The 15,717-nt window shown below is 40.2% G+C and overlaps 1 protein-coding gene across 1 annotated transcript in view; it reads left to right on the forward strand.

The window, feature by feature from the left end:
* Positions 1-2,793: 2,793 nt before the first annotated feature.
* The window catches only part of LOC149936091 (cell adhesion molecule Dscam1-like), a 60,778-nt gene continuing 47,854 nt past the window's right edge, over positions 2,794-15,717 (forward strand). Inside the window, exons 1-2 of the mRNA XM_090181676.1 lie at positions 2,794-2,843; positions 5,114-5,434. Of these exons, the coding sequence (XP_090037802.1) occupies positions 2,813-2,843; positions 5,114-5,434 (352 nt within the window). The 5' untranslated portion in view covers positions 2,794-2,812. The remainder of the gene's footprint in view (positions 2,844-5,113; positions 5,435-15,717) is intronic.

Below are 15,717 nucleotides of genomic sequence, written 5' to 3' on the forward strand. Positions count from 1 at the left end.
GATTTTGTCGCTGTCTTAATTTTGGAATTTCGCTCGTTAATGCTTTTTTGTATTAAATACTAGCCGACTCCATTGTTTAAAATCGAATAACTCAATGACGGTCTTCCGAACCCCCGTTATTCTGAAATGTTTCGTTTTTACGATAAATTTGTTCTCCTTTATATCGGAAAATTATTTTAAGGCTGATTCATTCCGAACGCTAGTTCTATCGGGCTTTTAGAAATTAATTTAAACAACCATTAAATATTGCAATTGTGGTTTCGAAATAGTTATTGATTCCTAGTATGACGAAACTCTAAATCACCCACTATTATATCTTATTTACTTTATTGATTGAGCGGCCTTATTTTTCAGTAATTTTCCACTTCGGTGCCGGGGCCCTAGCTTCTAGATGGAAACGATAAGCTGTAATTAAGTACAAACGTATTCCGCGCATTATACACGTACGACTTTAACGAATCTTAAGCGGATTAAAAATATCAGAATGTTAATCAACAGGTATTGGAAACTAGGCTCGGGCTATAGCGCCTGCGGAAACAAAATCCACGGCTTTCACTTTCATTTTATTCCTTGTTGGCCATGCCGCGCGTAATCACTCCATTTCGGGAATTTAAGGAACTCAAATCCGTCGGCAGGGCGCTGCTATATAAAAGGGGGATGTAACGAAGCGGTAATTCCGTCCAAACAAACTAACATACAAACTAGGAGGGCCGCGCGAAAGATGGGGAAGAAGAAATCCGGCAGGAAAATCCTCGTAACAAAGTCCCTCGAGACTCGGAGCTTATTCCGCTAACCTTGTTGGCGTAAGCAATTTTCTTCGCTTAGGGTCCTACCGAAAATATACCGGTACCTGTAGGAAGCTCACGTAGGCAAGCGCCCCTCCTTTACGACCTCAAACATTTTCTCTCTCTCGGCACCAGCTCCTTTTTGCTCTCCTTATCAGATCCTTATTTTTTATTTTTGCATGTCAGAGGTCAGAAACCACTAAAAGTTTTATAGAGGGCCTAGTTTTACGTTCTTCCTAGCATCTTCGGGGGCTCTCTTCTACCCTTCGCTTGCCAGGCTATGAACGTTTGGCCCTGGGCCCCGCTTCGCGTGGATTCAATAATCGCCCGGGAAGATTTATCTAACCCCAGCCTCTTCGATTTTAGAGGCGTAAGTGACTCCCTTAGCGAAGTTGTTAAGCTAACCAATAAAAGTTGAACTCGCTCGCTAAAGTAGTCGCTGGAGATTCGCCAGTTTTAGGGTTCTAGTTGTATTACTGGCTCCGAAAAGGGAACCGATAACTACGTAACCCCGTCGAAACACCAGGCTCACTCTACCTCTTTATAGGAGCGTATAATTGAACTCCTCCTAAGAAACTCATCTTCATAAATAATTGATCGTAAAATTTATAATACTTTTGCCTGTGAGAAAATGAAGATGATTTATTTCCACAGCAATGTTGTATAAGAAATGTTATTGCGATTCTAGTTTTTTATTAAAGGTCACTTTTAAATTGAACTAACTTTTTCTAAAATAAGAAAACCGTGCAATTTTTTAAAGAATTTTTGGTCACTCTTTTTCAGACCTTAAAATTTTACTATTGTTTTTTGTTGTACAGATAATTATAAATTTATTTTTCACCAGGATATATTTATTAATAGTTTATAAATAAATATTTTCCGAAGAAAGTCGTAGTTAAATAATTCCATACAGTTTAGTGTATAGTTGTGATATTTAGCCGCGTAGCTAGTTTAGAAGTTGATAAACCAATATTGATTTCGAATATCAGTTGCTCTTTGATCCAACTTTATCAAACAAGGCTAGCATCTCTTTGTTGCCAAAATGAAAGAACGGAAAGTTCAATTGGTAGTTTTCCTTTCGCTTTCCCCCCCTCTCTCTCATTCTCTCTACTTCGGTTTCATTTGGGGCGGATGAAAAATTCGGTCTTAAAGAAAACGGACGAAATAACTGCGAGACATAGAACTAGCTCTGCCGCGTTTCTTTAAAACTAACTTTCCACGGAGAAGGTAGAGAGGGTGAAGGCTCGAATCTCGAGATTATTATACTTATAAGAAACCTATTCTTCCATAAAGTTCGCCTAGAGAGTCGCAGCCAGGGGCCCAACAAACAGTTTACTAAGTCGGTAAAGAGGAAGGCGGCTTAACCCTCACTCTCGGGCCTCGCGATGGAAAAGATGCTGCCAGAGAGAAAGGAATTCAAGGCCAATGTGTTTTTCCCGATCCGAAAAATCACCTATAAAGTACCAATCTCTCGCTCTTTCTCCTCTCATTGGTGGAAGAAAGCGAGCTGGGAAGTTTGAAACGGGGGCCCGCGGCTACTCGAACGTTAAACAAGGCTCGCCGGTAACGGTTAACGACCAGCAGAGCGAAGCTGCTTCGCGAAGCTATCGCACCGGGGCGCTCGTGTCTTCCTAGAAAACTAGCCGCGTGCCAGGCCTTCTCTCTCTTTCTCTATCCACGGTGGCTCCCATTCTGTTCCATCTTTTGATCCGTGGCTGGGTTGCAGCGGCAGAAAGCTCCGGGCTTTCGAAACAGAGCGTCGCAGTTCGGGAGCAAATAAAGAGTCCGAGAGTTTTGGTGGAGAAAGAGACGGGACATACCCGGCCGTTCTTGCGCGAATTTCTCCGCGGGGCACGTGAAGCTCCTCTAGATGATAAGCCGGATGGCGGATAGGAGCTAATAATGTCGGGTGGCCACGCGCCCTTTTGCTAGTTTGCGTTTCCTCTTTTTTATTTCTTCTTCTTTCTCTTCCGCGAATTTTCGCTCAGATGACTAGCCTGTTGGAATATTTGACTGTTAGGGATATCATGCTTTGGATTTTGGCTTTCTTTCTATCGGGTGAGTTAACCTTCCTTCGTTCTCGCGTAGATGTTCAATATATTTTATATACCCGGAATTATTAATGCGTTGGACACCGTTACGAATATTTTGCTTTCGAACTAGGGGCTCTATTTCTGAGCTTCCGAGCTCAGTTTTAAATCTTCGTATAAAATTCAGAGGGTCTTACAATTTTTTCATAAACTATATTTCACTATTAAAGTTGCAACTGCGAATTTTTATGAAGGGTTTCGCGATTCTCGATCGTCGAGGCTTTGTCTGTTCTAGGTGGGTGTTAATGAAAATGGAAGCGGTCGGAGCGGACCTTTGGTTTATTTTAAAATTACTCTTATGATATTATTTTCTAGTAATGAAAAGGCTGAAGACTGTTGGGATTTAGAATTTTCGCCTGTTTAATGATAAAATGGAGGTGACCCGAAACAACAATTTACAGGGGAACGTGGGTCAGGGAAAACAGGAAAATCAGATAAAGGGTATTTTTAATTATCTTGAAAATGTTATAGTTATATAAAAAAATATAAGATTGCAATGAACGTTTTTCAATAACAACATAACGTACTCACCTTTGTAATAAAGTAAATATACTTTACTTTTCAAAAAGTTAATGAAAAATTAAAAACTGTATAATCTTTAAAAACCAGAAAATGTCAAAGGATTTTGAAAATATTTTGGCAACCTAATTTAAAATTTTAATCAACAAAATGAAACACAAGGTATAAGGATAATTCAGAATGCGTTCTTTTTCAAACGGAGGAGAATGTACAATAGTCCATTAGTCTGGTCGCATCGGAAATTTGGCGATAAAACATTTACAAGGCGTTTTCCTTTTAGTGCTCTTACGTCTAGCGATAGTTAATGCACCATCTCAATCTTATCGTACCATTTTCATTGTTCATAAGTGAAATGGATTTTCAATGTTTTTCTCCCTATGAATCTCTGGCGCTTATTATTATTATTTTCTCGGGTACAAGGAGTGGGATTCAATCTTAGAAGAAAAGCTATGTCTAGGCGGGCCATTACATGTTAAACCCATTATCCCCGACCAGTAGATATCTCTTTGCCCCCCTTTATTTGGTCATAAAGGAGCAGCTGCAATAAAAAAATGGCCAAAATACGCTTAAAAAATATCTCTCTCATATTTGCCAAGTCGTATCTGCCGATATAAAAGCCGCGCTTTTTATCGACACAATTTCTTACATAATTTACCCTTATGCAGCTAGATGGCACATTTTATTAACAACACTTCGTAGCAAATGCCTTAGTAGACACTCGCCCATTATTTCGACAAATAATATAAATAACGGAATTCGACCTGATTTAACATCTTTTCCCGGAGAAAAGCTTATGAAGATATCTCCAGTAACTATAATCGGCTTAGGTTCCTGTCTCTTTTCGTTGTCTTTCAAGCGCAACCAGCCGTAACATTGTTGCTATAGCGCTTCTCTAATGCTTCCGTGACTTTACCCATCACTACAGTATACTTCCACTGTCAATTTAACTCGTCGGCGCTACTAAAGCTTATTAAGTTGCGGGATTTATTTCCTTCCCTGCTCGCGTGCAATACTCATCGGCCGTCCATTTATGTGCTTGTATCGCGTATACAGTTACTGGAGAATAGGCGTTGGATAGTAAGCAGATTTATTTAGAGAAAGATACTGAGCCGATACGTGTACGCGTGACTTGAGAATGACGCTTTTGTATCGTTTTAATGTAGTGCACTCTAATGAGCGCTATTTCACATCTTTGCTTTGAAGTATATATAACGAATTCCCTTTGATCTCCTTCCTCCGCGATTCATATCCGTAATAATAAATTAATTTAAACAATGAAAATCGATAACTTTCTGCGTTAGCTTTCGCTTTCATTGGTATACTTTTCGGATATCGCTTTTCATTTATTCATTTCAAATAATTTTATTTTATACCTTATCGAAAAACAATAGGAATGCACTCTACGACAATTGGTTTTTCTATTTTAACTATAAAAAGCATTTCCTTGTTTAGCTAAAAAAATATTCGTTAGGGTTGGGATGCTATATATATATTTATTAGCAATACGAAAAATATTCATAGCATTTTTTCGTAACAGGAGAAAGCTCTTCGTAAATTAGGATCTTTTTGACCTATAAATAAATTATAGACCCCTGGTTAGCCGTTCCATGTTATCATAACGGTTATTACCAGATAGATCGTTCCTTTATTAAAAATCGATTTTAAAAGATGACGCTGTATTTTAAACATATTTATACATTTATTTTTTTCGCGTTGCAGCCAACCCATGCAAAGCCAGCTTGAGCGGACCTTCGTTCGTGAAAGAGCCGCCAGCGAAAGTGTTGTTCTACAACACGACGGGCACGGTTCTGTCTTGCTCCTGCCAGGGCTCCCCTACGCCGACAATCTCGTGGGTGGACGAGGAAGGGAAGCCCGTGTCGGACGTCGCCGGCTTACGACAAATTCGCAAGGACGGCTCCCTGGTTTTTTTACCCTTTCGTGGTGATGAATACAGGCTAGATGTGCACGCTGCTTCTTATCGCTGTACCGCTTCCAATTCAGTGGGGACCATCGGTAGTCGGATATCCGCCGTTAGAGCTGGTAAGTGTAAGATTTTCAAGTCTGCCCTATCCCGGACCTCTTTCTACACCTCTCCTTTTCTTACATCCGCGCCGCTTCGCTCTGTTTACAGTCCGCCAAACGTTATTATTTATGGACTTTTGATAGAGGTAGCAATATCTCCGGTCATGATACGAAAGCCAATATTCTTCCGCCACCGTGTATCCGTATCGTCGATAAAGGCATGGTGGCTCCAATGGTGTTGTTGATTTCGTTTTTACGATGGTCTTATCAAATTCCCCCGGATTCTCGATTTAATACAGCTTCCTGGTTTTGTTTACGCGGTACGGAACAATTTGAATAGGTGGTTTGGGATTTGTTTAGGATTTTATAAGCTAAATTCGGAAATGTACTACGATGGAATTGCTAAAGTCTTCACGTAAAATGTTTTTGCGTATTCATCACTAAGATTCTGAAGGATAATATTTCTTTTTCGGTTACTCAATTTTGGGTTAGAAGCTTTGAAAAATCAAAATGTAAAATAAGACTTGCATATTTGAAAAGAGCGCGATATATATCGCGATAGTTTGTTACGTATTCTTTCGAGTTGTGGACTTAGAGGTCGGCGGAACGAATAAATTAACCGTCAATATTTCGATTAACCATAAAAAGTTGGGTTAATGGTTTTTATGAACATTTTATACGAATAAACAACGATTTAACGCGCAATAATAATCGGTTTTTTCGTATATTTTTTGGATACTTTGCGGTTATGAATAAAAATAAATAATTGGATGATTTCTTATTCAAACGCCGACCTCTAGTTGTGGTTAGCAGTTAACCGTTAACGAATAGCAGAGAAAATACCTTCACCTCCGATCATCTTCTCTGATTGAATAAAGTCTATTAATTTTATCTAAATATGTCAACTGACCTGCTTTTTAATTCTTAGAGCCGTCATATTATGTGGTCATATTAGAAAATGAAAACATTTAGAGTAATGTTTTCTTATTTAAAGTTAAAGGAAAAATTTCACGTTAAGTAGGCGTAAAGTTTACTTTCGAACAGCAAGAAGTAGATTCTACATTCGGCTAAAGAAAACGGATAATTTTTTAATTGGATATATTCAGTATAGTGTCAAACAGCTAACTGTTATCTGCAATTGGTTAAAATATTCATTTAATCTGATATCGGAAAAAATAAGTTAACCTATCGCAGTTGGAAGCGATACTTTCAGGGCAAATACCAGCTTAATATGAGTTTAACCGTGCATTAGGGCGTTTAAGCATTATAATGCTACCAAACTGCATTAAAATAATCCATGTACGTGCTGTCATCGTGTGTAGTCAACCAACCGATTCTCAGATAACAGTTATCTGAACCTGTAAACTAATTGTGATAAGTCAGATAAAAGATTATCCTCATAATTAATCAATATTATCGAATCCGTATATGGGTCAAAATAACGGAATCTGATGAGATGAAATATAGCAGATCAGTTTAGATTAATTCATCATCCTAAATAACCATCTTGAAATTACATTGCTGGACGGAAGAATGGAGGGTGTTTCAAAAGGTTATGCAAAAATTTTAAGGAGTTGTAGGGGGTGAGTTGAGAAGTATGCCTGCTTTTCCCCCATTTTCATACGATGAGTTAAAAGAGCGCTAGAGAGCTTCTATGTGTGGCCTAGCAGCCCCTGGAAGTAGGCTGCAACAAGTGAAAAACCAAGCTGCAGGGACTTTAAATACTTTTTAAGTTTACATTTTTACGCTGGTTACCTCGATTTGTTTACAAAGTCTTTTGTTACCTATATCACACGAACCCAAACCCTAATGTTCGCGTTTTACTGCTGCTTGGTCTTGTGCTTGCTGCAGCCTACTTCCAGGGGCTAGTAGGCCACACTTTGAAGCTCTCTGGCGCTCTTTTAACTCATCATAGGAAATTTGGGGGAAAACAGGCATACTTCTCAATTCACCCCTACAACTCTTTAAAATATTTTCATAACCTTTTGGCCTCTGAAAGCTCTAACCAAATGTACCTCAATTGTATTTCAAAAGATTCCACAAATTTGATGTTGTTTCAACACCGCGTGATTCGTAGGAAACAAAAGCTTCCCTTTCCCTTCCATCGGTTGCAACATTTCTTTCTCCGTAAAATCTACGTTACCGTTGTTACGTTATGGGTCTTTATAGCAAAGACCGAATGATAACAGTTCTATATATAAATCAATAGCGCCGGAAGAACGTGATGGACACTAAGCCCTTAACATACGGTTCGCTGTTTCCTTAACATCAAAACTGAGTCGGTGGAGCGATTCATTCTCTAAAATTATAGGTCCCTCAAAAAATGGCTTGAAAGGATACGACAAAACCAAGAAAAAGGATCTCGACGACATTTTTACGAAATTAGCGCGAAGCAATGATTGGGTAGCAAAAGGGAACGTCGTAGACCTCCATCATTATACGTCATCCGCGATTTATTAAAACGGCAATCAAATTCACTCGCGTCCGCACACTCTCCAACTGCCAAGTCGTTCGACCATTAATTCTCTGTTTTAGACATCATTCTTTAGCCCTTTTTTAATAACTTAATACTTAGAAATCAGGGGAAAGGCTGAGAAAGAGAATCGGGGGGAAAAGCCGTCTCTCGGAACCATTATTTAAATTCCTTGTCAGAGATATTTTCTGGTGGAGAAAGCGACTCTCTCCCGCGATGTAGGGGCGGGCCGCTGATAGCTCGATTTTACTACAACATATTGCCCCAGCATCCATAACTTGGAGGCCTCGCGACTCCTTTTATTATAAGAAATATCGAGATAGATTACGTCATTTCCATAACCTAACGCAACGTTCTTTGCCCTTACGATTCCCTGTCGGGTATTCGCGCTCTTTACTTCCGAACAAATCGAGGTGGAAAGCTTTGGACGAGAGACGACGTTGAGGTGCGTTGAACGGCGACTAGAGACTCGACGGGGTTAAAGCCAAAAAGTAATAAATTTTCTACAACATTCATAGTCCACTCAGGTCGATCGGGAAAGAAAATGTATAATCCTCTTCGGCCCGGAGGTGATGCTCGGATTTTTTCCTTCCAATTTTGGGACGAATTTAAAAAAAAAATTGATTCAACTTTGCCCAGAGGCGCGTGAAAAAAACGATTTCTTATTTTCAAAGGAAAACAACCTATTTCACCTCGCTTTTTTACGCGTCCTTTGTTTCTTTTATGCCCACCTATTTTACATATGCACCTTCGTTAACACTAATCACCCCCCCCCCGAATATCATTAATGTGTTAATTTAAAAATACATTTCTTCAAGGTGGTGAGTAACACAAACCTTAATAATAATAGACACGATGGTGTCTCGTTAAAGTTAGTTAATGATCATAAACATATAGTTTTGCAGTAAGAGTAAGATATATTTCGCTTGTGGATTTTTCCTATACTGTAGAGCTCCGAAATTGGATAAGAAATATCCGTTTTATTTGATTTTATCCATAACCGAAAATTATCTGAATATAATTTTTTTTTGCATATTAAACCGTGAATAATATCCATAAATAAACAGTTAACCTAAATTTTTATGAATTATCGAAAATTTGGCGGTTAATTTATCTGTTCCGCTGAGCTCAACTAAACAGTTTAATAAAATAAAATCTTACCAATACACTCTTTTATGCGTTATTTTTCAGGGCGCCTCCATTGGAGTTTTCCCCCTTTAGCCCCCATTCTCCATATCCGCCGACCAAAGACCCAAGCCTGGACTCCCCGCCAAGGGTGTAGGTAATGGCGAACGCGCGGGGGGCGAATAAGAGGGAGAGGAAGGCGCGAAAAATAGTGTATACACTCATTCTGTATACTTATTTGCTTTTTTTGCAAACTTAATTGCCGATATAACTGATGGCCAGAAGCCAATACCACGTACGAGACTGACGATGGATCAATCTCTTAGCATAATTAGAATACATTTGCTTATTAATTTGATCCTTATAGCTTCAACCGAAGGAGTTGGGTAGCGGGATTAAAAAAACTGAGAGAAGAAGGAGTATAGAAAGGTACATATTTGAAAATGTATCGTTGAATCAACAGAGCGAGGAATTTGTAAAATATTTTAAACTTATTTAATAATCCATTTAATTAATTTGGAGTCGGACGAGGAGAGGAGATAAGGGAAGGTGGGCGGGTGGGCGTGGGAAAACAGGAAGCTGCCAGCGCCCTTAATCTGGTCGGGGATTTGCGAGGGGGCCTCCTTGTCGTTCGATTCGGCCGCGATGCAGCACGCCATCAGGTTATGTAGAAGGCATCGGCATACGTCTGTTTGGCCGCCGTTAGCCGAAACTGTTCAATGATAAATGACCGGAGATTTGAGAGTGTATTACGCTAAAGGCCCTCGCGAGCCTGTCTCCCGACATTGATGAATTTATGAAGCTTGGATTGACTCGGCTTATTTAGCACGCCTCGCCCTGATATTAAACTACACTTTAATAGTTACTGAGGTCGACTATGTAAAGACCACCCCTTTAAATCCTTTCGGGTGGTTTAGCAATTGAATCTAACCTGACGAAAGTTTAATTTTGCCCTGATTTTGCGTTTGTCTTTGGCCTAATATACGCGTATAAAACCTACTTGTCCCACCGCGATGAAGTATCATATCTAACGATCTCTCTGCTTACCGCGAATAGCGCATTTTACGAATTAACGTATATAGCCATCCTATTTCTCTACAGCTAGGCATTTAGAAAATAGTAATTTTTACAGTTCGGAGCTCCAAAGATGACTTATGGCATTAATTACCTTAAACCGAATTTAATGAGAAAAGCTTGTCGGGTGAGAGGGGCGAGACAAATGGGGTTGAAACTAGCTCTCCTTTTTGCTGCGATATACGTTCATTTATCGGAGTCTAAGCCTCATGTATATCCGTCTGGGCTTCGCGCAGACTCGCTATAATTAAAGCTATTTATAATGACCGCATTTGCCAGCCAACTTGATTAATTTAAAGTTAAGAAGTCTGACCGAAATTGTGTATAATATATGGGTTTCGATTTTCTTGCCCTCGAAAGATATCAGATTTTAGGGTGTTTTCCGCAATGCTTAGTAAAGTCAGCTCATTAATTGTAAATTTTCAATTACACACGAACACTTATTAATGTTATCAACGTAACGTTTAGTTTTTATAAAACTAAAAGTAATTAACGTTTTGGCTCGATCATTGCGTAAGTACATTAATAAAGCCGCTGTAGAAGTGTTCCACCCGGGTGAAAGAATGAATGTTTTCAAACAGGGAGGAGCAAAGCAATACAATTAGAACACACTTTAATTTTGTTTGTGAAAATATTAATTTGAATATTAAAAATAAGAGCATTGGTGTCCAGTTTGAAGCGTTGCCAATAGGAAGTTTAACCAAATTTTTCTGAACTACGCCATTGGCCCTCCTGGATATTGGTATAGCAACCATAAATAATATTTGTTTACCGTATCGGGATTATACGGTGTTATTAACACGCAGTCGTTAATATTTCGTGAACATTTCACAACAAACACACCTATATATTACTCTGTGTTTACATTTCGCGTGCATAAAGTCAGCCTGCCGTCTAAAGGAAAAAAAAAGCTTTTAGAAAATTCCGGCTATAGTACGCTTGACCGCTTAAGTGTTCCATTCGGCATACAAGCGTAGACATATCCATTAACGAAGGCATTCTTTTAAGTCTTTTAGTAAAGGAAACCAAAAGAAGGGGGAAATAAAAACAGACGCTTATTGAGCTTGAATAGGCAAACAGAAATGCTTTATTCTCTAAGTCTCTAAAACCTTTTTTTATGGGCTTTATTTTCGCCATCAGGCACGACGCTAACGATATACGTCTATCGGCACTCTTTAACCCGAACGGGTTAGTGACCGGGTGGGGGGGGGGGGGGGGGTTACTTTACCAAATTGCAGCGGGCGGCGTCTAGTGTCTTGGAACGTGGCTTGTTTCTACTCCGTTGTAAACTGGCGGAGGGTCCTATACGTAAAAATCTCTCCGTAAAAGCTCGCTCTGTCGGGTTAAAAATAAAGCACATATTGTTTTCTCAAACTCTTTTCTTTCTCTATATGGCTCTCGACTTGAGGCATTTAAACTGGTCAATCCACTTTGCCGAATGGGAAAATCGTGTACGGTTTTAACGGATTATAATTCATCAGGTTCTAAAGCCCCGCGGAGCCTCCCCCACCCTTGCCTCATAGCTTCCTGGGCTCATGGCCGATTATGCGGCAACGCAAGAGGTTACCTTACGCTTTGTTCTCTCCACAGCCAGCTCTGCCATCCATCCTACCGATAGTTTCGACCAAATAGAATCGATACCGTACATTGGCTCTACCTTGTTAAGGTTATCGATAGTATAGCTAAGTAGCGGAGGACCCTCGAATAGGAGCGCTTTCCTATCGTAATAAAGGACATCCTTTTGGAAATTCGACGCTTTATCAATAGGGCTTAAAACGCGTGTATTGTTTTGCCGAGTTCCTACGTACGTTTTGAGAATGTATACGGTCCTTTAAAATTTATCTCTGGTTTTGTAATTTGATGGCCTGATTAGGAACCGAATTTAACCTTCGAGGAAGCCGCTCGGATCGCAGCCGTAAAAGGAAACGCGGAGAGGCCGGCGAGTGGGGTGCTATCTAATTAGTATTTATCCCGAGATGCTAATCTTACAGCAGCCGCGGCTCGGAAACTATCAACGCGAGTTATATAATGGACGGCTCGGATCGGGAGTGTTTACAATTGACGGCATACGATAGACCGCGTATACGTAGTTTGAGAGATGAGCCCTTCTATATCCGTTATCATTTCTAAAACATTACTTCTGTTATAAGCCGGCTGGGAAGATACAGTATAAAAGGCTTATATACGGAGGATGTATATTTCATCGGGATAAAGGCCGCCTCGTTTACAGGGTCTCGCGGATGACGCGTCCATTTCCCCGAATCGACGAGAGTGGCGTCGCTCGCCAACAGCGCGCAACCTAGGACGCTAATAGACTGTTGACAATTTGAGACGTGAATCGAAGTATTGTCGCGAGTGTATTCCGGGATTATTCGGCCGAGAACCGGCTTCGCCGACGTTCTGTTAATAATTAAAGCCTATTCAATCGCTCGCCGGCTTAAAGGGTCTTAACTAAATAGGATTCGGAAGGTATATATCTCCGCGATTCCGCCCTCTCCCTACCTAAATACTCGAATCAATATTTGAACGGAAAACCGGTAAACTGGGTGGCGCGCTTGTAACAGAACAAACACGCCCCCTCTTTATACCCGTTTATAATTAAAGTTGTCTGGCGCCAATAATAAGGATAATAGTCCGTTTAAGGATCTCACGTTCTTCTCGCTGAAATTAAATTTCGAGAGCCCGTGAGCCCATAAACGTACCCTTTTAAAGTAGTATCTGGAGTAGCGAACAACCCTCTTACCAGGATGTCGCGTTTTGGGAAGCATATACGCTACGCGATGACCATTTTCTAATTATTTCGGCTCGAATAGAAAATTCCTAGATCTTGGGAATATGATTCTCCCTTTGGGCGTTGCTCACTAATTCCGTTTGAGACCAACGACGCTTTATTTTTCGGATCAAACGAAATCGAATTATCTTTCAATAAAGAAGAATTCGCATAGCGTGTTTTAATTCCCTCGTGGGAAGTATAATTAGAAAATGTAACTACTCAGCCCTCCATTTTCGTATTTGTACCACCTCCAGTTCCATTTCTAAAAGACATCCGTTGCGTTTTGACAGGTAGAGCAAAGATTAAAGGTTAAACGTCGGCCGTTTTGCAGTTGAAGGCATGCGATGGTTATTACTTTTGTAGGACCTTGTCTCCGCGGCTAAATCGCTTTGGCCAGAGGCGTTTACTCTTGTTAACATGCGAAACACGTTGCTGACAAGTTTCCTTTATTGCTTTGGTTTGGATCAAAACCGACCGGCTCAACCACCAGGACACGCGATGACCGTTTTGTTCGGGTCCAGGCTATCGTAATCTCAGATTTATTCTCGCAATAAGAAAATTCCTTACAGGTTAGTCGCGAGAATGTTCTGATCGCGATGATTGCGTGGATTGGCGGGTCGTGATACCGTATGCTCTGTTGGCTAGTGATATGAAGATTACGCTACTGATCCAATTTCTAATTTAATTACGGCACGCTGCCGAGAAGCCCTTTATTTTTGGTCTCACTCATTCTTCGACGGGGTCTCCACGGATACCTAAGCAAGAAACTATTTTTTTAAATTGGGCTGAGATGGTATAATCTTTTTACCAGCCGCCCTTCTGATGAACTGATATCCAATGAGTAGAAAAGTAAAGACAGAATGGCACCCTTTACTGACAATTAGTAGTCGTTAGAATTTCAACATCATTAGTGGAAGATTAATTGATTCTTAATCGTCACTTTACAGTAACGGATAAAACCCTCCTCGAGACATGGCTGCGGGGACCCTTCTCTCTCTTTTTGGGCGGGAGACGAAACAAGGGTGACAATCAAGATGGCGAATTGCCTTCAGGGTTCAACTCTTTCACTGTCTCTTTCTCGCAACACCAGCCTTTTGTTCCTAATAAGTGGGCCAGAGGGCGCGTCTTGAGATTTGGAAGGCTACTTTTGTCTCGAAGCGGGTTTTGACTCGCCCATTTTCTCTTTCTTGTTTTTCCCGTTTTGTGCCAGGTGTACTTTTCTCCGGGCACCCCGATGCGATTTCTATATTAGTAACGCTGGGGCGCGGATAATTGGGAGACGGCGCGATTAAAGCGTTGCCCTTAATGAGAAAGGACTACCTTAATAGGATTTCAGTGCGCTCTCTCCACGTATGGCTTTCGTGCCTACCGGCTCCTTATACGAATAAAGGAGGTTGTCGCCCCTGTATTTGTCTGCTGTCTTCTTGGAGAATTGCTAGTTTCAACTCGTTCAAATAATTTATTATAACAGTGCTTAAGAATAAATGATAAGCGTCATATAGACCCGGGAAGAGTTGTTATATATTGCCTTCGTCTTTAATTCATAATAATATTCTCTCGTTGTTTTCTATTTTTACAAATTGCACGCTTCGTATAATTGGTGGTATTAATACAATTATTTTACTAAAATATCTTTAATTTAGTAATTAAATTAGAATAATACAAGTTCTAGCACAATTTTCTATTTTATTTCGTAATAAGGCTATTATAAATTAGTTCAGCTAAGCGTACAAAAATCTTTTCACTCAAACGTTAATTTCATTTTCTGTATTTTTTTAATGAACTATCGTGTTGCCCCAACGCAATTATTTTTGTAGCAAATATTCTAATTAAAAATATTTAAAATTTTGATTTTGTGCCTTTTACTTTATAAACTTGGTTTGGACTTAGTTCTGGCCCATTTCTTCGTTCGCGGGAAACTGGACGGTAGTATTTTAAGTCGAATGCAGTACTAGGCGCAAAAAAAGCGTTGAAAAATACGAGGGTGTAGAAGATCTCCTCTCGTAGCGTCGCCCGCGAGTCGATCATAGACTGGTCGGCCAAACATTCTGGGGGCTCTATTTCCCTAAGCTTCTTCTCGACCATCAAAAGTGGTTTATTAAGATCCATGGCGATGCAATGGGATGGGGTGAATGATAAGGCAAAGCCGACTTTGCCCGAAACGCGAAGCCGACCCTCCCCACCCCTCGATTGGAATGATTGTCGACTCAACTGACAGTTCGGCGAAAAGCCCTATAGGCGCTGATGTAGCGCTCTTTTTAGCATCTCGACCCATCCGCTTTTGACAGAAACGCCAGCTAGATCGTGGCCCAAACTCGCACCAGCTCATATTTTCATCGAAGATTCATCTAGGCCCCTTCCATATTTTTTTTTGCTTCACTGGCTTCTATATCTCACGCTTGTGTAATATGCCTAGAAGATAGCTTAGAAACTTCACTCTCTTTTCCCCTTTTCTAGATTATATGGGAACCTATTTTGCCATGTCCCTTTTTTTAAGCGTACCCCTGCTGGACTGATGCTGTGTGCATATTGCCTTATCGATCCCGTATACGGAAACCCTAAACGGTTCTCTGGAATTTTCCACCAATCTACTATTTTTTGTATTGGGTTTTTTTTTATCCTCGCCACCCATCACCTCTCCGTTATGACTTTGAGATTGGTGTTTTATACGTGAATGACCTCTTAAGAAAATTGAAGTAATCCGTTTTGGGGAAACTAATAAAAATTTTTTCGAGTGCCCACTCTTAGCTATGGTGTTTGCGGTAACGAATGTTTGCAAGGTCAAACCGTAGGTGTATATTTTTTTAAGTTTAATTGAGGAGTTTAAAATTATACTCTGAACAATTAGCAATTTAC

This window comes from Leiobunum rupestre, chromosome 7, assembly GCF_980474605.1.
Source record: "Leiobunum rupestre chromosome 7, qqLeiRupe1.1.hap1, whole genome shotgun sequence".
In the NCBI taxonomy this organism is placed as follows: domain Eukaryota; kingdom Metazoa; phylum Arthropoda; class Arachnida; order Opiliones; family Sclerosomatidae; genus Leiobunum; species Leiobunum rupestre.